Source organism: Oncorhynchus gorbuscha, linkage group LG05 (genome assembly GCF_021184085.1).
Source record: "Oncorhynchus gorbuscha isolate QuinsamMale2020 ecotype Even-year linkage group LG05, OgorEven_v1.0, whole genome shotgun sequence".
Taxonomy (NCBI): domain Eukaryota; kingdom Metazoa; phylum Chordata; class Actinopteri; order Salmoniformes; family Salmonidae; genus Oncorhynchus; species Oncorhynchus gorbuscha.
The window spans coordinates 2,879,295-2,893,488 of NC_060177.1; the positions used below are offsets into that span (position 1 = coordinate 2,879,295).

At 44.1% G+C, this 14,194-nt stretch overlaps 1 protein-coding gene across 3 annotated transcripts in view; it reads left to right on the top strand.

Moving 5' to 3' along the window:
- LOC124035453 (BTB/POZ domain-containing protein KCTD19-like) overlaps positions 1-14,194 on the top strand; it is a 64,642-nt gene that overhangs the window by 10,203 nt on the left and 40,245 nt on the right. For 2 of the 3 annotated variants that reach the window (XM_046348904.1, XM_046348903.1), the window contains exons 4-5: positions 2,996-3,118; positions 12,336-12,561. In XM_046348904.1, coding sequence (XP_046204860.1) covers positions 2,996-3,118; positions 12,336-12,561 — 349 coding nt within the window. The remainder of the gene's footprint in view (positions 1-2,995; positions 3,119-12,335; positions 12,562-14,194) is intronic. The other variant, XM_046348905.1, reaches the window with a different exon arrangement.

Consider the following 14,194-nt stretch of genomic DNA (forward strand, 5'->3'; position numbering starts at 1 on the left):
GGATCAGTATTATCTCTAGTAGCTACAGTAAGGATCAGTATTATCTCTAGTAGCTACAGTAAGGACCAGTATTACCCTCTGGTATTATCTCTAGTAGCTACAGTAAGGATCAGTATTATCTCTAGCAGCTACAGTATGGACCAGTATTATCTCTAGTAGCTACAGTAAGGATCAGTATTACCCTCTGGTGTTATCTCTAGTAGCTACAGTAAGGACCAGTATTATCTCTAGTAGCTACAGTAAGGATCAGTATTATCTCTAGTAGCTACAGTAAGGATCAGTATTACCCTCTGGTATTATCTCTAGTAGCTACAGTAAGGATCAGTATTATCTCTAGTAGCTACAGTAAGGATCAGTATTATCTCTAGTAGCTACAGTAAGGATCAGTGTTACCCTCTGGTATTATCTGTAGTAGCTACAGTAAGGACCAGTATTACCCTCTGGTATTATCTCTAGTAGCTACAGTAAGGATCAGTATTATCTCTAGTAGCTACAGTAAGGATCAGTATTATCTCTAGTAGCTACAGTAAGGACCAGTATTATCTCTAGTAGCTACAGTAAGAATCAGTGTTACCCTCTGGTATTATCTCTAGTAGCTACAGTAAGGATCAGTATTATCTCTAGTAGCTACAGTAAGGATCAGTATTACCCTCTGGTATTATCTCTAGTAGCTACAGTAAGGATCAGTATTATCTCTAGTAGCTACAGTAAGGAACAGTATTATCTCTAGTAGCTACAGTAAGGATCAGTATTATCTCTAGTAGCTACAGTAAGGAACAGTATTATCTCTAGTAGCTACAGTAAGGATCAGTGTTATCTCTAGTAGCTACAGTAAGGACCAGTATTACCCTCTGGTATTATCTCTAGTAGCTACAGTAAGGATCAGTATTATCTCTAGTAGCTACAGTAAGGATCAGTGTTATCTCTAGTAGCTACAGTAAGGACCAGTGTTACCCTCTGGTATTATCTCTAGTAGCTACAGTAAGGATCAGTATTATCTCTAGTAGCTACAGTAAGGATCAGTATTATCTCTAGTAGCTACAGTAAGGACCAGTATTATCTCTAGTAGCTACAGTAAGGATCAGTATTATCTCTAGTAGCTACAGTAAGGACCAGTATTACCCTCTGGTATTATCTCTAGTAGCTACAGTAAGGATCAGTATTATCTCTAGTAGCTACAGTAAGGATCAGTATTACCCTCTGGTATTATCTCTAGTAGCTACAGTAAGGATCAGTATTATCTCTAGTAGCTACAGTAAGGATCAGTATTACCTCTAGTAGCTACAGTAAGGATCAGTATTATCTCTAGTAGCTACAGTAAGAATCAGTATTATCTCTAGTAGCTACAGTAAGGATCAGTATTATCTCTAGTAGCTACAGTAAGGATCAGTATTATCTCTAGTAGCTACAGTAAGGATCAGTATTATCTCTAGTAGCTACAGTAAGGATCAGTATTATCTCTAGTAGCTACAGTAAGGAACAGTATTATCTCTAGTAGCTACAGTAAGGAACAGTATTATCTCTAGTAGCTACAGTAAGGAACAGTATTATCTCTAGTAGCTACAGTAAGGAACAGTATTATCTCTAGTAGCTACAGTAAGGAACAGTATTATCTCTAGTAGCTACAGTGAGGATCAGTATTACCCTCTGGTATTATCTCTAGTAGCTACAGTAAGGACCAGTATTATCTCTAGTAGCTACAGTAAGGAACAGTATTATCTCTAGTAGCTACAGTAAGGAACAGTATTATCTCTAGTAGCTACAGTAAGGAACAGTATTATCTCTAGTAGCTACAGTAAGGAACAGTATTATCTCTAGTAGCTACAGTAAGGAACAGTATTACCCTCTGGTATTATCTCTAGTAGCTACAGTAAGGATCAGTATTATCTCTAGTAGCTACAGTAAGGACCAGTATTATCTCTAGTAGCTACAGGAAGGAACAGTATTATCTCTAGTAGCTACAGTAAGGACCAGTATTATCTCTAGTAGCTACAGTAAGGATCAGTATTATCTCTAGTAGCTACAGTAAGGACCAGTATTATCTCTAGTAGCTACAGGAAGGACCCCATCTAGTATCTCTGGTATCTGACTCTTCACTGTGATGATTCCCAGGGCCCTATCTAGTATCTCTGGTATCTGACTCTTCACTGTGATGATTCCCAGGACCCTATCTATTATCTCTGGTATCTGACTCTTCACTGTGATGATTCCCAGGACCCTATCTACTATCTCTGGTATCTGACTCTTCACTGTGATGATTCCCAGGACCCTATCTAGTATCTCTGGTATCTGACTCTTCACTGTGATGATTCCCAGGACCCTATCTAGTATCTCTGGTATCTGACTCTTCACTGTGATGATTCCCAGGACCCTATCTACTATCTCTGGTATCTGACTCTTCACTGTGATGATTCCCAGGACCCTATCTACTATCTCTGGTATCTGACTCTTCACTGTGATGATTCCCAGGACCCTATCTATTATCTCTGGTATCTGACTCTTCACTGTGATGATTCCCAGGGCCCTATCTATTATCTCTGGTATCTGACTCTTCACTGTGATGATTCCCAGGGCCCTATCTATTATCTCTGGTATCTGACTCTTCACTGTGATGATTCCCAGGACCCTATCTAGTATCTCTGGTATCTGACTCTTCACTGTGATGATTCCCAGGGCCCTATCTATTATCTCTGGTATCTGACTCTTCACTGTGATGATTCCCAGGACCCTATCTACTATCTCTGGTATCTGACTCTTCACTGTGATGATTCCCAGGACCCTATCTAGTATCTCTGTGATGATTCCTGTCATTGTGTTAGTCAGGATGATTCCGTTGATGCATCTGTCAAAATAAGCGTGTTTCTGTAAGTGTGTTTGCTTGCGTGCATGCGTGTGTGTGGCGTGTTTGAATGTATTTCCGTGTGTATCTCTGCGGATGAGAATCAGCAGCATCTCCTAACAGGCGATGAGAGCCATGTGTCTGTGTTCTGTTCAGCTAATTACCTTCAGACCGGAAACATCTTCCTGCCAGAGGACTTCAGTGATCATGACAGGCTGAACCAGGAGGCCGGAGCCGCTGGCATGACAGACTTCCTGGAAGAGTTACAGAAACGACCCGGTAGGGAATAGGGCTCTGGTCTATAGTAGTACCACTATATAGGGAATAGGGCTCTGGTCTATAGTAGTACCACTATATAGGGAATAGGGCGCTGGTCTATAGTAGTACCACTATATAGGGAACAGGGCTCTGGTCTATAGTAGTGTCCTATATAGGGAATAGGGCTCTGGTCTATAGTAGTGTACTATATAGGGAATAGGGCTCTGGTCTATATTAGTACCACTATATAGGGAATAGGGCTCTGGTCTATAGTAGTACCACTATATAGGGAATAGGGCTCTGGTCTATAGTAGTACCACTATATAGGGAATAGGGCTCTGGTCTATAGTAGTACCACTATATAGGGAATAGGGCTCTGGTCTATAGTAGTACCACTATATAGGGAATAGGGCTCTGGTCTATAGTAGTACCACTATATAGGGAATAGGGCTCTGGTCTATAGTAGTACCACTATTTAGGGAATAGGGCTCTGGTCTATAGTAGTACCACTATATAGGGAATAGGGCTCTGGTCTATAGTAGTACCACTATATAGGGCTCTGGTCTATAGTAGTACCACTATATAGGGAATAGGGCTCTGGTCTATAGTAGTACCACTATATAGGGAATAGGGCTCTGGTCTATAGTAGTACCACTATATAGGGAATAGGGCTCTGGTCTATAGTAGTACCACTATATAGGGAATAGGGCTCTGGTCTATAGTAGTACCACTATATAGGGAATAGGGCTCTGGTCTATAGTAGTACCACTATATAGGGAATAGGGCTCTGGTCTATAGTAGTACCACTATATAGGGAATAGGGCTCTGGTCTATAGTAGTACCACTATATAGGGAATAGGGCTCTGGTCTATAGTAGTACCACTATATAGGGAATATGGCTCTGGTCTATAGTAGTACCACTATATAGGGAATAGGGCCCTGGTCTATAGTAGTACCACTATATAGGGAATAGGGCTCTGGTCTATAGTCGTACCACTATATAGGGAATAGGGCTCTGGTCTATAGTAGTACCACTATATAGGGAACAAGGCTCTGGTCTATAGTAGTAACACTATATAGGGAATAGGGCTCTGGTCTATAGTAGTACCACTATATAGGGAATAGGGCTCTGGTCTATAGTAGTACCACTATATAGGGAATAGGGCTCTGGTCTATAGTAGTACCACTATATAGGGAATAGGGCTCTGGTCTATAGTAGTAACACTATATAGGGAATAGGGCCCTGGTCTATAGTAGTACCACTATATAGGGAACAGGGCTCTGGTCTATAGTAGTACCACTATATAGGGAACAGGGCGCTGGTCTATAGTAGTACCACTATATAGGGAATAGGGCCCTGGTCTATAGTAGTACCACTATATAGGGAACAGGGCTCTGGTCTATAGTAGTACCACTATATAGGGAACAGGGCTCTGGTCTATAGTAGTACCACTATATAGGGCTCTGGTCTATAGTAGTACCACTATATAGGGAATAGGGCTCTGGTCTATAGTAGTACCACTATATAGGGAACAGGGCTCTGGTCTATAGTAGTACCACTATATAGGGAATAGGGCTCTGGTCTATAGTAGTACCACTATATAGGGCTCTGGTCTATAGTAGTACCACTATATAGGGAACAGGGCTCTGGTCTATAGTAGTACCACTATATAGGGAACAGGGCCCTGGTCTATAGTAGTACCACTATATAGGGAATAGGGCCCTGGTCTATAGTAGTACCACTATATAGGGAACAGGGCTCTGGTCTATAGTAGTACCACTATATAGGGAACAGGGCTCTGGTCTATAGTAGTACCACTATATAGGGAATAGGGCTCTGGTCTATAGTAGTACCACTATATAGGGAACAGGGCTCTGGTCTATAGTAGTACCACTATATAGGGAACAGGGCTCTGGTCTATAGTAGTACCACTATATAGGGAATAGGGCTCTGGTCTATAATAGTACCACTATATAGGGAATAGGGCTCTGGTCTATAGTAGTACCACTATATAGGGAATAGGGCTCTGGTCTATAGTAGTACCACTATATAGGGAACAGGGCTCTGGTCTATAGTAGTACCACTATATAGGGAACAGGGCTCTGGTCTATAGTAGTACCACTATATAGGGAATAGGGCTCTGGTCTATAGTAGTACCACTATATAGGGAACAGGGCTCTGGTCTATAGTAGTACCACTATATAGGGAATAGGGCTCTGGTCTATAGTAGTACCACTATATAGGGAACAGGGCTCTGGTCTATAGTAGTACCACTATATAGGGAACAGGGCTCTGGTCTATAGTAGTACCACTATATAGGGAACAGGGCTCTGGTCTATAGTAGTACCACTATATAGGGAACAGGGCTCTGGTCTATAGTAGTACCACTATATAGGGAACAGGGCTCTGGTCTATAGTAGTACCACTATATAGGGAATAGGGCTCTGGTCTATAGTAGTACCACTATATAGGGAACAGGGCTCTGGTCTATAGTAGTACCACTATATAGGGAATAGGGCTCTGGTCTATAGTAGTACCACTATATAGGGGATAGGGCTCTGGTCTATAGTAGTACCACTATATAGGGAACAGGGCTCTGGTCTATAGTAGTACCACTATATAGGGAACAGGGCTCTGGTCTATAGTAGTACCACTATATAGGGAATAGGGCTCTGGTCTATAGTAGTACCACTATATAGGGAACAGGGCTCTGGTCTATAGTAGTACCACTATATAGGGAACAGGGCTCTGGTCTATAGTAGTACCACTATATAGGGAACAGGGCTCTGGTCTATAGTAGTACCACTATATAGGGAACAGGGCTCTGGTCTATAGTAGTACCACTATATAGGGAACAGGGCTCTGGTCTATAGTAGTACCACTATATAGGGAATAGGGCTCTGGTCTATAGTAGTACCACTATATAGGGAACAGGGCTCTGGTCTATAGTAGTACCACTATATAGGGAACAGGGCTCTGGTCTATAGTAGTACCACTATATAGGGAATAGGGCTCTGGTCTATAGTAGTACCACTATATAGGGAACAGGGCTCTGGTCTATAGTAGTACCACTATATAGGGAATAGGGCTCTGGTCTATAGTAGTACCACTATATAGGGAACAGGGCTCTGGTCTATAGTAGGACCACTATATAGGGAACAGGGCTCTGGTCTATAGTAGTACCACTATATAGGGAATAGGGCTCTGGTCTATAGCAGTACCACTATATAGGGAACAGGGCTCTGGTCTATAGTAGTACCACTATATAGGGAACAGGGCTCTGGTCTATAGTAGTACCACTATATAGGGAACAGGGCTCTGGTCTATAGTAGTACCACTATATAGGGAACAGGGCTCTGGTCTATAGTAGTACCACTATATAGGGAATAGGGCTCTGGTCTATAGTAGTACCACTATATAGGGAACAGGGCTCTGGTCTATAGTAGTACCACTATATAGGGAACAGGGCTCTGGTCTATAGTAGTACCACTATATAGGGAACAGGGCTCTGGTCTATAGTAGTACCACTATATAGGGAACAGGGCTCTGGTCTATAGTAGTACCACTATATAGGGAACAGGGCTCTGGTCTATAGTAGTACCACTATATAGGGAATAGGGCTCTGGTCTATAGTAGTACCACCATATAGGGAATAGGGCTCTGGTCTATAGTAGTACCACTATATAGGGAACAGGGCTCTGGTCTATAGTAGTACCACTATATAGGAATAGGGCTCTGGTCTATAGTAGTACCACTATATAGGGAACAGGGCTCTGGTCTATAGTAGTACCACTATATAGGGAACAGGGCTCTGGTCTATAGTAGTACCACTATATAGGGAACAGGGCTCTGGTCTATAGTAGTACCACTATATAGGGAATAGGGCTCTGGTCTATAGTAGTACCACCATATAGGGAATAGGGCTCTGGTCTATAGTAGTACCACTATATAGGGAACAGGGCTCTGGTCTATAGTAGTACCACTATATAGGGAACAGGGCTCTGGTCTATAGTAGTACCACTATATAGGGAACAGGGCTCTGGTCTATAGTAGTACCACCATATAGGGAATAGGGCTCTGGTCTATAGTAGTACCACTATATAGGGAATAGGGCTCTGGTCTATAGTAGTACCACTATATAGGGAACAGGGCTCTGGTCTATAGTAGTACCACTATATAGGGAATAGGGCTCTGGTCTATAGTAGTACCACTATATAGGGAACAGGGCTCTGGTCTATAGTAGTACCACTATATAGGGAATAGGGCTCTGGTCTATAGTAGTACCACTATATAGGGAACAGGGCTCTGGTCTATAGTAGTACCACTATATAGGGAATAGGGCTCTTGTCTATAGTAGTACCACTATATAGGGAACAGGGCTCTGGTCTATAGTAGTACCACTATATAGGGAATAGGGCTCTGGTCTATAGTAGTACCACTATATAGGGAACAGGGCTCTGGTCTATAGTAGTACCACTATATAGGGAATAGGGCTCTTGTCTATAGTAGTACCACTATATAGGGAATAGGGCTCTGGTCTATAGTAGTACCACTATATAGGGAATAGGGCTCTGGTCTATAGTAGTACCACTATATAGGAACAGGGCTCTGGTCTATAGTAGTACCACTATATAGGGAATAGGGCTCTGGTCTATAGTAGTACCACTATATAGGGAACAGGGCTCTGGTCTATAGTAGTACCACTATATAGGGAACAGGGCTCTGGTCTATAGTAGTACCACTATATAGGGAACAGGGCTCTGGTCTATAGTAGTACCACTATATAGGGAATAGGGCTCTGGTCTATAGTAGTACCACTATATAGGAACAGGGCTCTGGTCTATAGTAGTACCACTATATAGGGAACAGGGCTCTGGTCTATAGTAGTACCACTATATAGGGAACAGGGCTCTGGTCTATAGTAGTACCACTATATAGGGAATAGGGCTCTGGTCTATAGTAGTACCACTATATAGGGAACAGGGCTCTGGTCTATAGTAGTACCACTATATAGGGAATAGGGCTCTGGTCTATAGTAGTACCACTATATAGGGAATAGGGCTCTGGTCTATAGTAGTACCACTATATAGGGAACAGGGCTCTGGTCTATAGTAGTACCACTATATAGGGAATAGGGCTCTGGTCTATAGTAGTACCACTATATAGGGAATAGGGCTCTGGTCTATAGCAGTACCACTATATAGGGAACAGGGCTCTGGTCTATAGTAGTACCACTATATAGGGAATAGGGCTCTGGTCTATAGTAGTACCACTATATAGGGAATAGGGCTCTGGTCTATAGTAGTACCACTATATAGGGAACAGGGCTCTGGTCTATAGTAGTACCACTATATAGGGAATAGGGCTCTGGTCTATAGTAGTACCACTATATAGGGAATAGGGCTCTGGTCTATAGTAGTACCACTATATAGGGAATAGGGCTCTGGTCTATAGTAGTACCACTATATAGGGAATGGGGCTCTGGTCTATAGTAGTACCACTATATAGGGAACAGGGCTCTGGTCTATAGTAGTACCACTATATAGGGAACAGGGCTCTGGTCTATAGTAGTACCACTATATAGGGAATAGGGCTCTGGTCTATAGTAGTGCACTATATAGGGAATAGGGCTCTGGTCTATAGTAGTACCACTATATAGGGAATAGGGCTCTGGTCTATAGTAGTATCACTATATAGGGAACAGGGCTCTGGTCTATAGTAGTACCACTATATAGGGAATAGGGCTCTGGTCTATAGTAGTACCACTATATAGGGAACAGGGCTCTGGTCTATAGTAGTACCACTATATAGGGAATAGGTCTCTGGTCTATAGTAGTACCACTATATAGGGAACAGGGCTCTGGTCTATAGTAGTACCACTATATAGGGAATAGGGCTCTGGTCTATAGTAGTACCACTATATAGGGAACAGGGCTCTGGTCTATAGTAGTACCACTATATAGGGAATAGGGCTCTGGTCTATAGTAGTACCACTATATAGGGAATAGGGCTCTGGTCTATAGTAGTGTACTATATAGGGAACAGGGCTCTGGTCTATAGTAGTACCACTATATAGGGAACAGGGCTCTGGTCTATAGTAGTACCACTATATAGGAATAGGGCTCTGGTCTATAGTAGTACCACTACATAGGGAACAGGGCTCTGGTCTATAGTAGTACCACTATATAGGGAACAGGGCTCTGGTCTATAGTAGTACCACTATATAGGGAACAGGGCTCTGGTCTATAGTAGTACCACTATATAGGGAACAGGGCTCTGGTCTATAGTAGTACCACTATATAGGGAATAGGGCTCTGGTCTATAGTAGTACCACTATATAGGGAATAGGGCTCTGGTCTATAGTAGTACCACTATATAGGGAATAGGGCTCTGGTCTATAGTAGTACCACTATATAGGGAACAGGGCTCTGGTCTATAGTAGTACCACTATATAGGGAATAGGGCTCTGGTCTATAGTAGTACCACTATATAGGGAATAGGGCCCTGGTCTATAGTAGTACCACTATATAGGGAACAGGGCTCTGGTCTATAGTAGTACCACTATATAGGGAACAGGGCTCTGGTCTATAGTAGTACCACTATATAGGGAATAGGGCTCTGGTCTATAGTAGTACCACTATATAGGGAACAGGGCTCTGGTCTATAGTAGTACCACTATATAGGGAACAGGGCTCTGGTCTATAGTAGTACCACTATATAGGGAATAGGGCTCTGGTCTATAATAGTACCACTATATAGGAATAGGGCTCTGGTCTATAGTAGTACCACTATATAGGGAATAGGGCTCTGGTCTATAGTAGTACCACTATATAGGGAATAGGGCTCTGGTCTATAGTAGTACCACTATATAGGGAACAGGGCTCTGGTCTATAGTAGTACCACTATATAGGAATAGGGCTCTGGTCTATAGTAGTACCACTATATAGGAACAGGGCTCTGGTCTATAGTAGTACCACTATATAGGGAATAGGGCTCTGGTCTATAGTAGTACCACTATATAGGGAACAGGGCTCTGGTCTATAGTAGTACCACTATATAGGGAACAGGGCTCTGGTCTATAGTAGTACCACTATATAGGGAACAGGGCTCTGGTCTATAGTAGTACCACTATATAGGGAACAGGGCTCTGGTCTATAGTAGTACCACTATATAGGGAACAGGGCTCTGGTCTATAGTAGTACCACTATATAGGGAATAGGGCTCTGGTCTATAGTAGTACCACTATATAGGAACAGGGCTCTGGTCTATAGTAGTACCACTATATAGGGAATAGGGCTCTGGTCTATAGTAGTACCACTATATAGGGGATAGGGCTCTGGTCTATAGTAGTACCACTATATAGGGAACAGGGCTCTGGTCTATAGTAGTACCACTATATAGGGAACAGGGCTCTGGTCTATAGTAGTACCACTATATAGGGAATAGGGCTCTGGTCTATAGTAGTACCACTATATAGGGAACAGGGCTCTGGTCTATAGTAGTACCACTATATAGGGAACAGGGCTGACTGGTCTATAGTAGTACCACTATATAGGGAACAGGGCTCTGGTCTATAGTAGTACCACTATATAGGGAACAGGGCTCTGGTCTATAGTAGTACCACTATATAGGGAACAGGGCTCTGGTCTATAGTAGTACCACTATATAGGGAATAGGGCTCTGGTCTATAGCAGTACCACTATATAGGGAACAGGGCTCTGGTCTATAGTAGTACCACTATATAGGGAATAGGGCTCTGGTCTATAGTAGTACCACTATATAGGGAATAGGGCTCTGGTCTATAGTAGTACCACTATATAGGGAACAGGGCTCTGGTCTATAGTAGTACCACTATATAGGGAATAGGGCTCTGGTCTATAGTAGTACCACTATATAGGGAATAGGGCTCTGGTCTATAGTAGTACCACTATATAGGGAATAGGGCTCTGGTCTATAGTAGTACCACTATATAGGGAATGGGGCTCTGGTCTATAGTAGTACCACTATATAGGGAACAGGGCTCTGGTCTATAGTAGTACCACTATATAGGGAACAGGGCTCTGGTCTATAGTAGTACCACTATATAGGGAATAGGGCTCTGGTCTATAGTAGTGCACTATATAGGGAATAGGGCTCTGGTCTATAGTAGTACCACTATATAGGGAATAGGGCTCTGGTCTATAGTAGTACCACTATATAGGGAACAGGGCTCTGGTCTATAGTAGTACCACTATATAGGGAACAGGGCTCTGGTCTATAGTAGTACCACTATATAGGGAACAGGGCTCTGGTCTATAGTAGTACCACTATATAGGGAATAGGGCCCTGGTCTATAGTAGTGTACTATATAGGGAATAGGGCTCTGGTCTATAGTAGTACCACTATATAGGGAACAGGGCTCTGGTCTATAGTAGTACCACTATATAGGGAACAGGGCTCTGGTCTATAGTAGTACCACTATATAGGGAACAGGGCTCTGGTCTATAGTAGTACCACTATATAGGGAACAGGGCTCTGGTCTATAGTAGTACCACTATATAGGGAACAGGGCTCTGGTCTATAGTAGTACCACTATATAGGGAACAGGGCTCTGGTCTATAGTAGTACCACTATATAGGGAACAGGGCTCTGGTCTATAGTAGTACCACTATATAGGGAACAGGGCTCTGGTCTATAGTAGTACCACTATATAGGGAACAGGGCTCTGGTCTATAGTAGTACCACTATATAGGGAACAGGGCTCTGGTCTATAGTAGTACCACTATATAGGGAATAGGGCTCTGGTCTATAGTAGTACCACTATATAGGGAATAGGGCTCTGGTCTATAGTAGTACCACTATATAGGGAATAGGGCTCTGGTCTATAGTAGTACCACTATATAGGGAACAGGGCTCTGGTCTATAGTAGTACCACTATATAGGGAATAGGGCTCTGGTCTATAGTAGTACCACTATATAGGGAACAGGGCTCTGGTCTATAGTAGTACCACTATATAGGGAATAGGGCTCTGGTCTATAGTAGTACCACTATATAGGGAATAGGGCTCTGGTCTATAGTAGTACCACTATATAGGGAACAGGGCTCTGGTCTATAGTAGTACCACTATATAGGGAATAGGGCTCTGGTCTATAGTAGTACCACTATATAGGGAACAGGGCTCTGGTCTATAGTAGTACCACTATATAGGGAACAGGGCTCTGGTCTATAGTAACTACAGCGTGTCATTCCTACCACAGAATTGATTGGTGATGACATCATGCAGCCTCAAGATGGCTGCCCTCAGATGAAGCAACAGCAACAACAGCAGCAGCATCAGTTGTCCCCTCAACCTCTGTACATTATGACCTTTGACCTGTTGGTGAGGTACCAGGACTCGGCTCTGGGACAGCTCTGTGTGGACAGTAACGTGGAGGGCAGCAGGCTGCATCTCTCTGGCAACGGGGTGGTCTTCCAGCACGTGGAGTAAGTCCACCCAATTCACATAGACTTTATTTATCCTACAGGAGGCCATTATGATATGGAGCAACAAGTCTCTCCATTATCAGTGATGATTAGAGACAGGAGTCTCCTGATCTACTGACCTGACTAGGAAACACTCTGGGCCCCTGTCGTCTATACCTACTGACTAGGAAACACTCTGGGGCCCCTGTTGTCTATACCTACTGACTAGGAAACACTCTGGGGCCCCTGTTGTCGTCTATACCTACTGACTAGGAAACACTCTTGGGCCCTGTTGTCTATACATTTACATTACATTTAAGTCATTTAGCAGACGCTCTTATCCAGAGCGACTTACAAATTGGTGCATTCACCTTATGACATCCAGTGGGACAGTCACTTAACAATAGTGCATCTAAAACTTAGGGGGGTGGGGTGAGAGGGATTACTTAACCTATCCTAGGTATTCCTTAAAGAGGTGGGGTTTCAGGTGTCTCCGGAAGGTGGTGATTGACTCCGCTGTCCTGGCGTCGTGAGGGAGTTTGTTCCACCATTGGGGGGCCAGGGCAGCGAACAGTTTTGACTGGGCTGAGCGGGAGCTGTACTTCCTCAGTGGTAGGGAGGCGAGCAGGCCAGAGGTGGATGAACGCAGTGCCCTTGTTTGGGTGTAGGGCCTGATCAGAGCCTGGAGGTACTGAGGTGCCGTTCCCCTCACAGCTCCGTAGGCAAGCACCATGGTCTTGTAGCGGATGCGAGCTTCAACTGGAAGCCAGTGGAGAGAACGGAGGAGCGGGGTGACGTGAGAGAACTTGGGAAGGTTGAACACCAGACGGGCTGCGGCGTTCTGGATGAGTTGAAGGGGTTTAATGGCACAGGCAGGGAGCCCAGCCAACAGCGAGTTGCAGTAATCCAGACGGGAGATGACAAGTGCCTGGATTAGGACCTGCGCCGCTTCCTGTGTGAGGCAGGGTCGTACTCTGCGGATGTTGTAGAGCATGAACCTACAGGAACGGGCCACCGCCTTGATGTTAGTTGAGAACGACAGGGTGTTGTCCAGGATCACGCCAAGGTTCTTGGCGCTCTGGGAGGAGGACACAATGGAGTTGTCGACCGTGATGGCGAGATCATGGAACGGGCAGTCCTTCCCGGGAGGAAGAGCAGCTCCGTCTTGCCGAGGTTCAGCTTGAGGTGGTGATCCGTCATCCACACTGATATGTCTGCCAGACATGCAGAGATGCGATTCGCCACCTGGTCATCAGAAGGGGGAAAGGAGAAGATTAATTGTGTGTCGTCTGCATAGCAATGATAAGAGAGACCATGTGAGGTTATGACAGAGCCAAGTGACTTGGTGTATAGCGAGAATAGGAGAGGGCCAAGAACAGAGCCCTGGGGGACACCAGTGGTGAGAGCGCGTGGTGAGGAGACAGATTCTCGCCACGCCACCTGGTAGGAGCGACCTGTCAGGTAGGACGCAATCCAAGCGTGGGCCGCGCCGGAGATGCCCAACTCGGAGAGGGTGGAGAGGAGGATCTGATGGTTCACAGTATCGAAGGCAGCCGATAGATCTAGAAGGATGAGAGCAGAGGAGAGAGAGTTAGCTTTAGCAGTGCGGAGCGCCTCCGTGATACAGAGGAGAGCAGTCTCAGTTGAATGACTA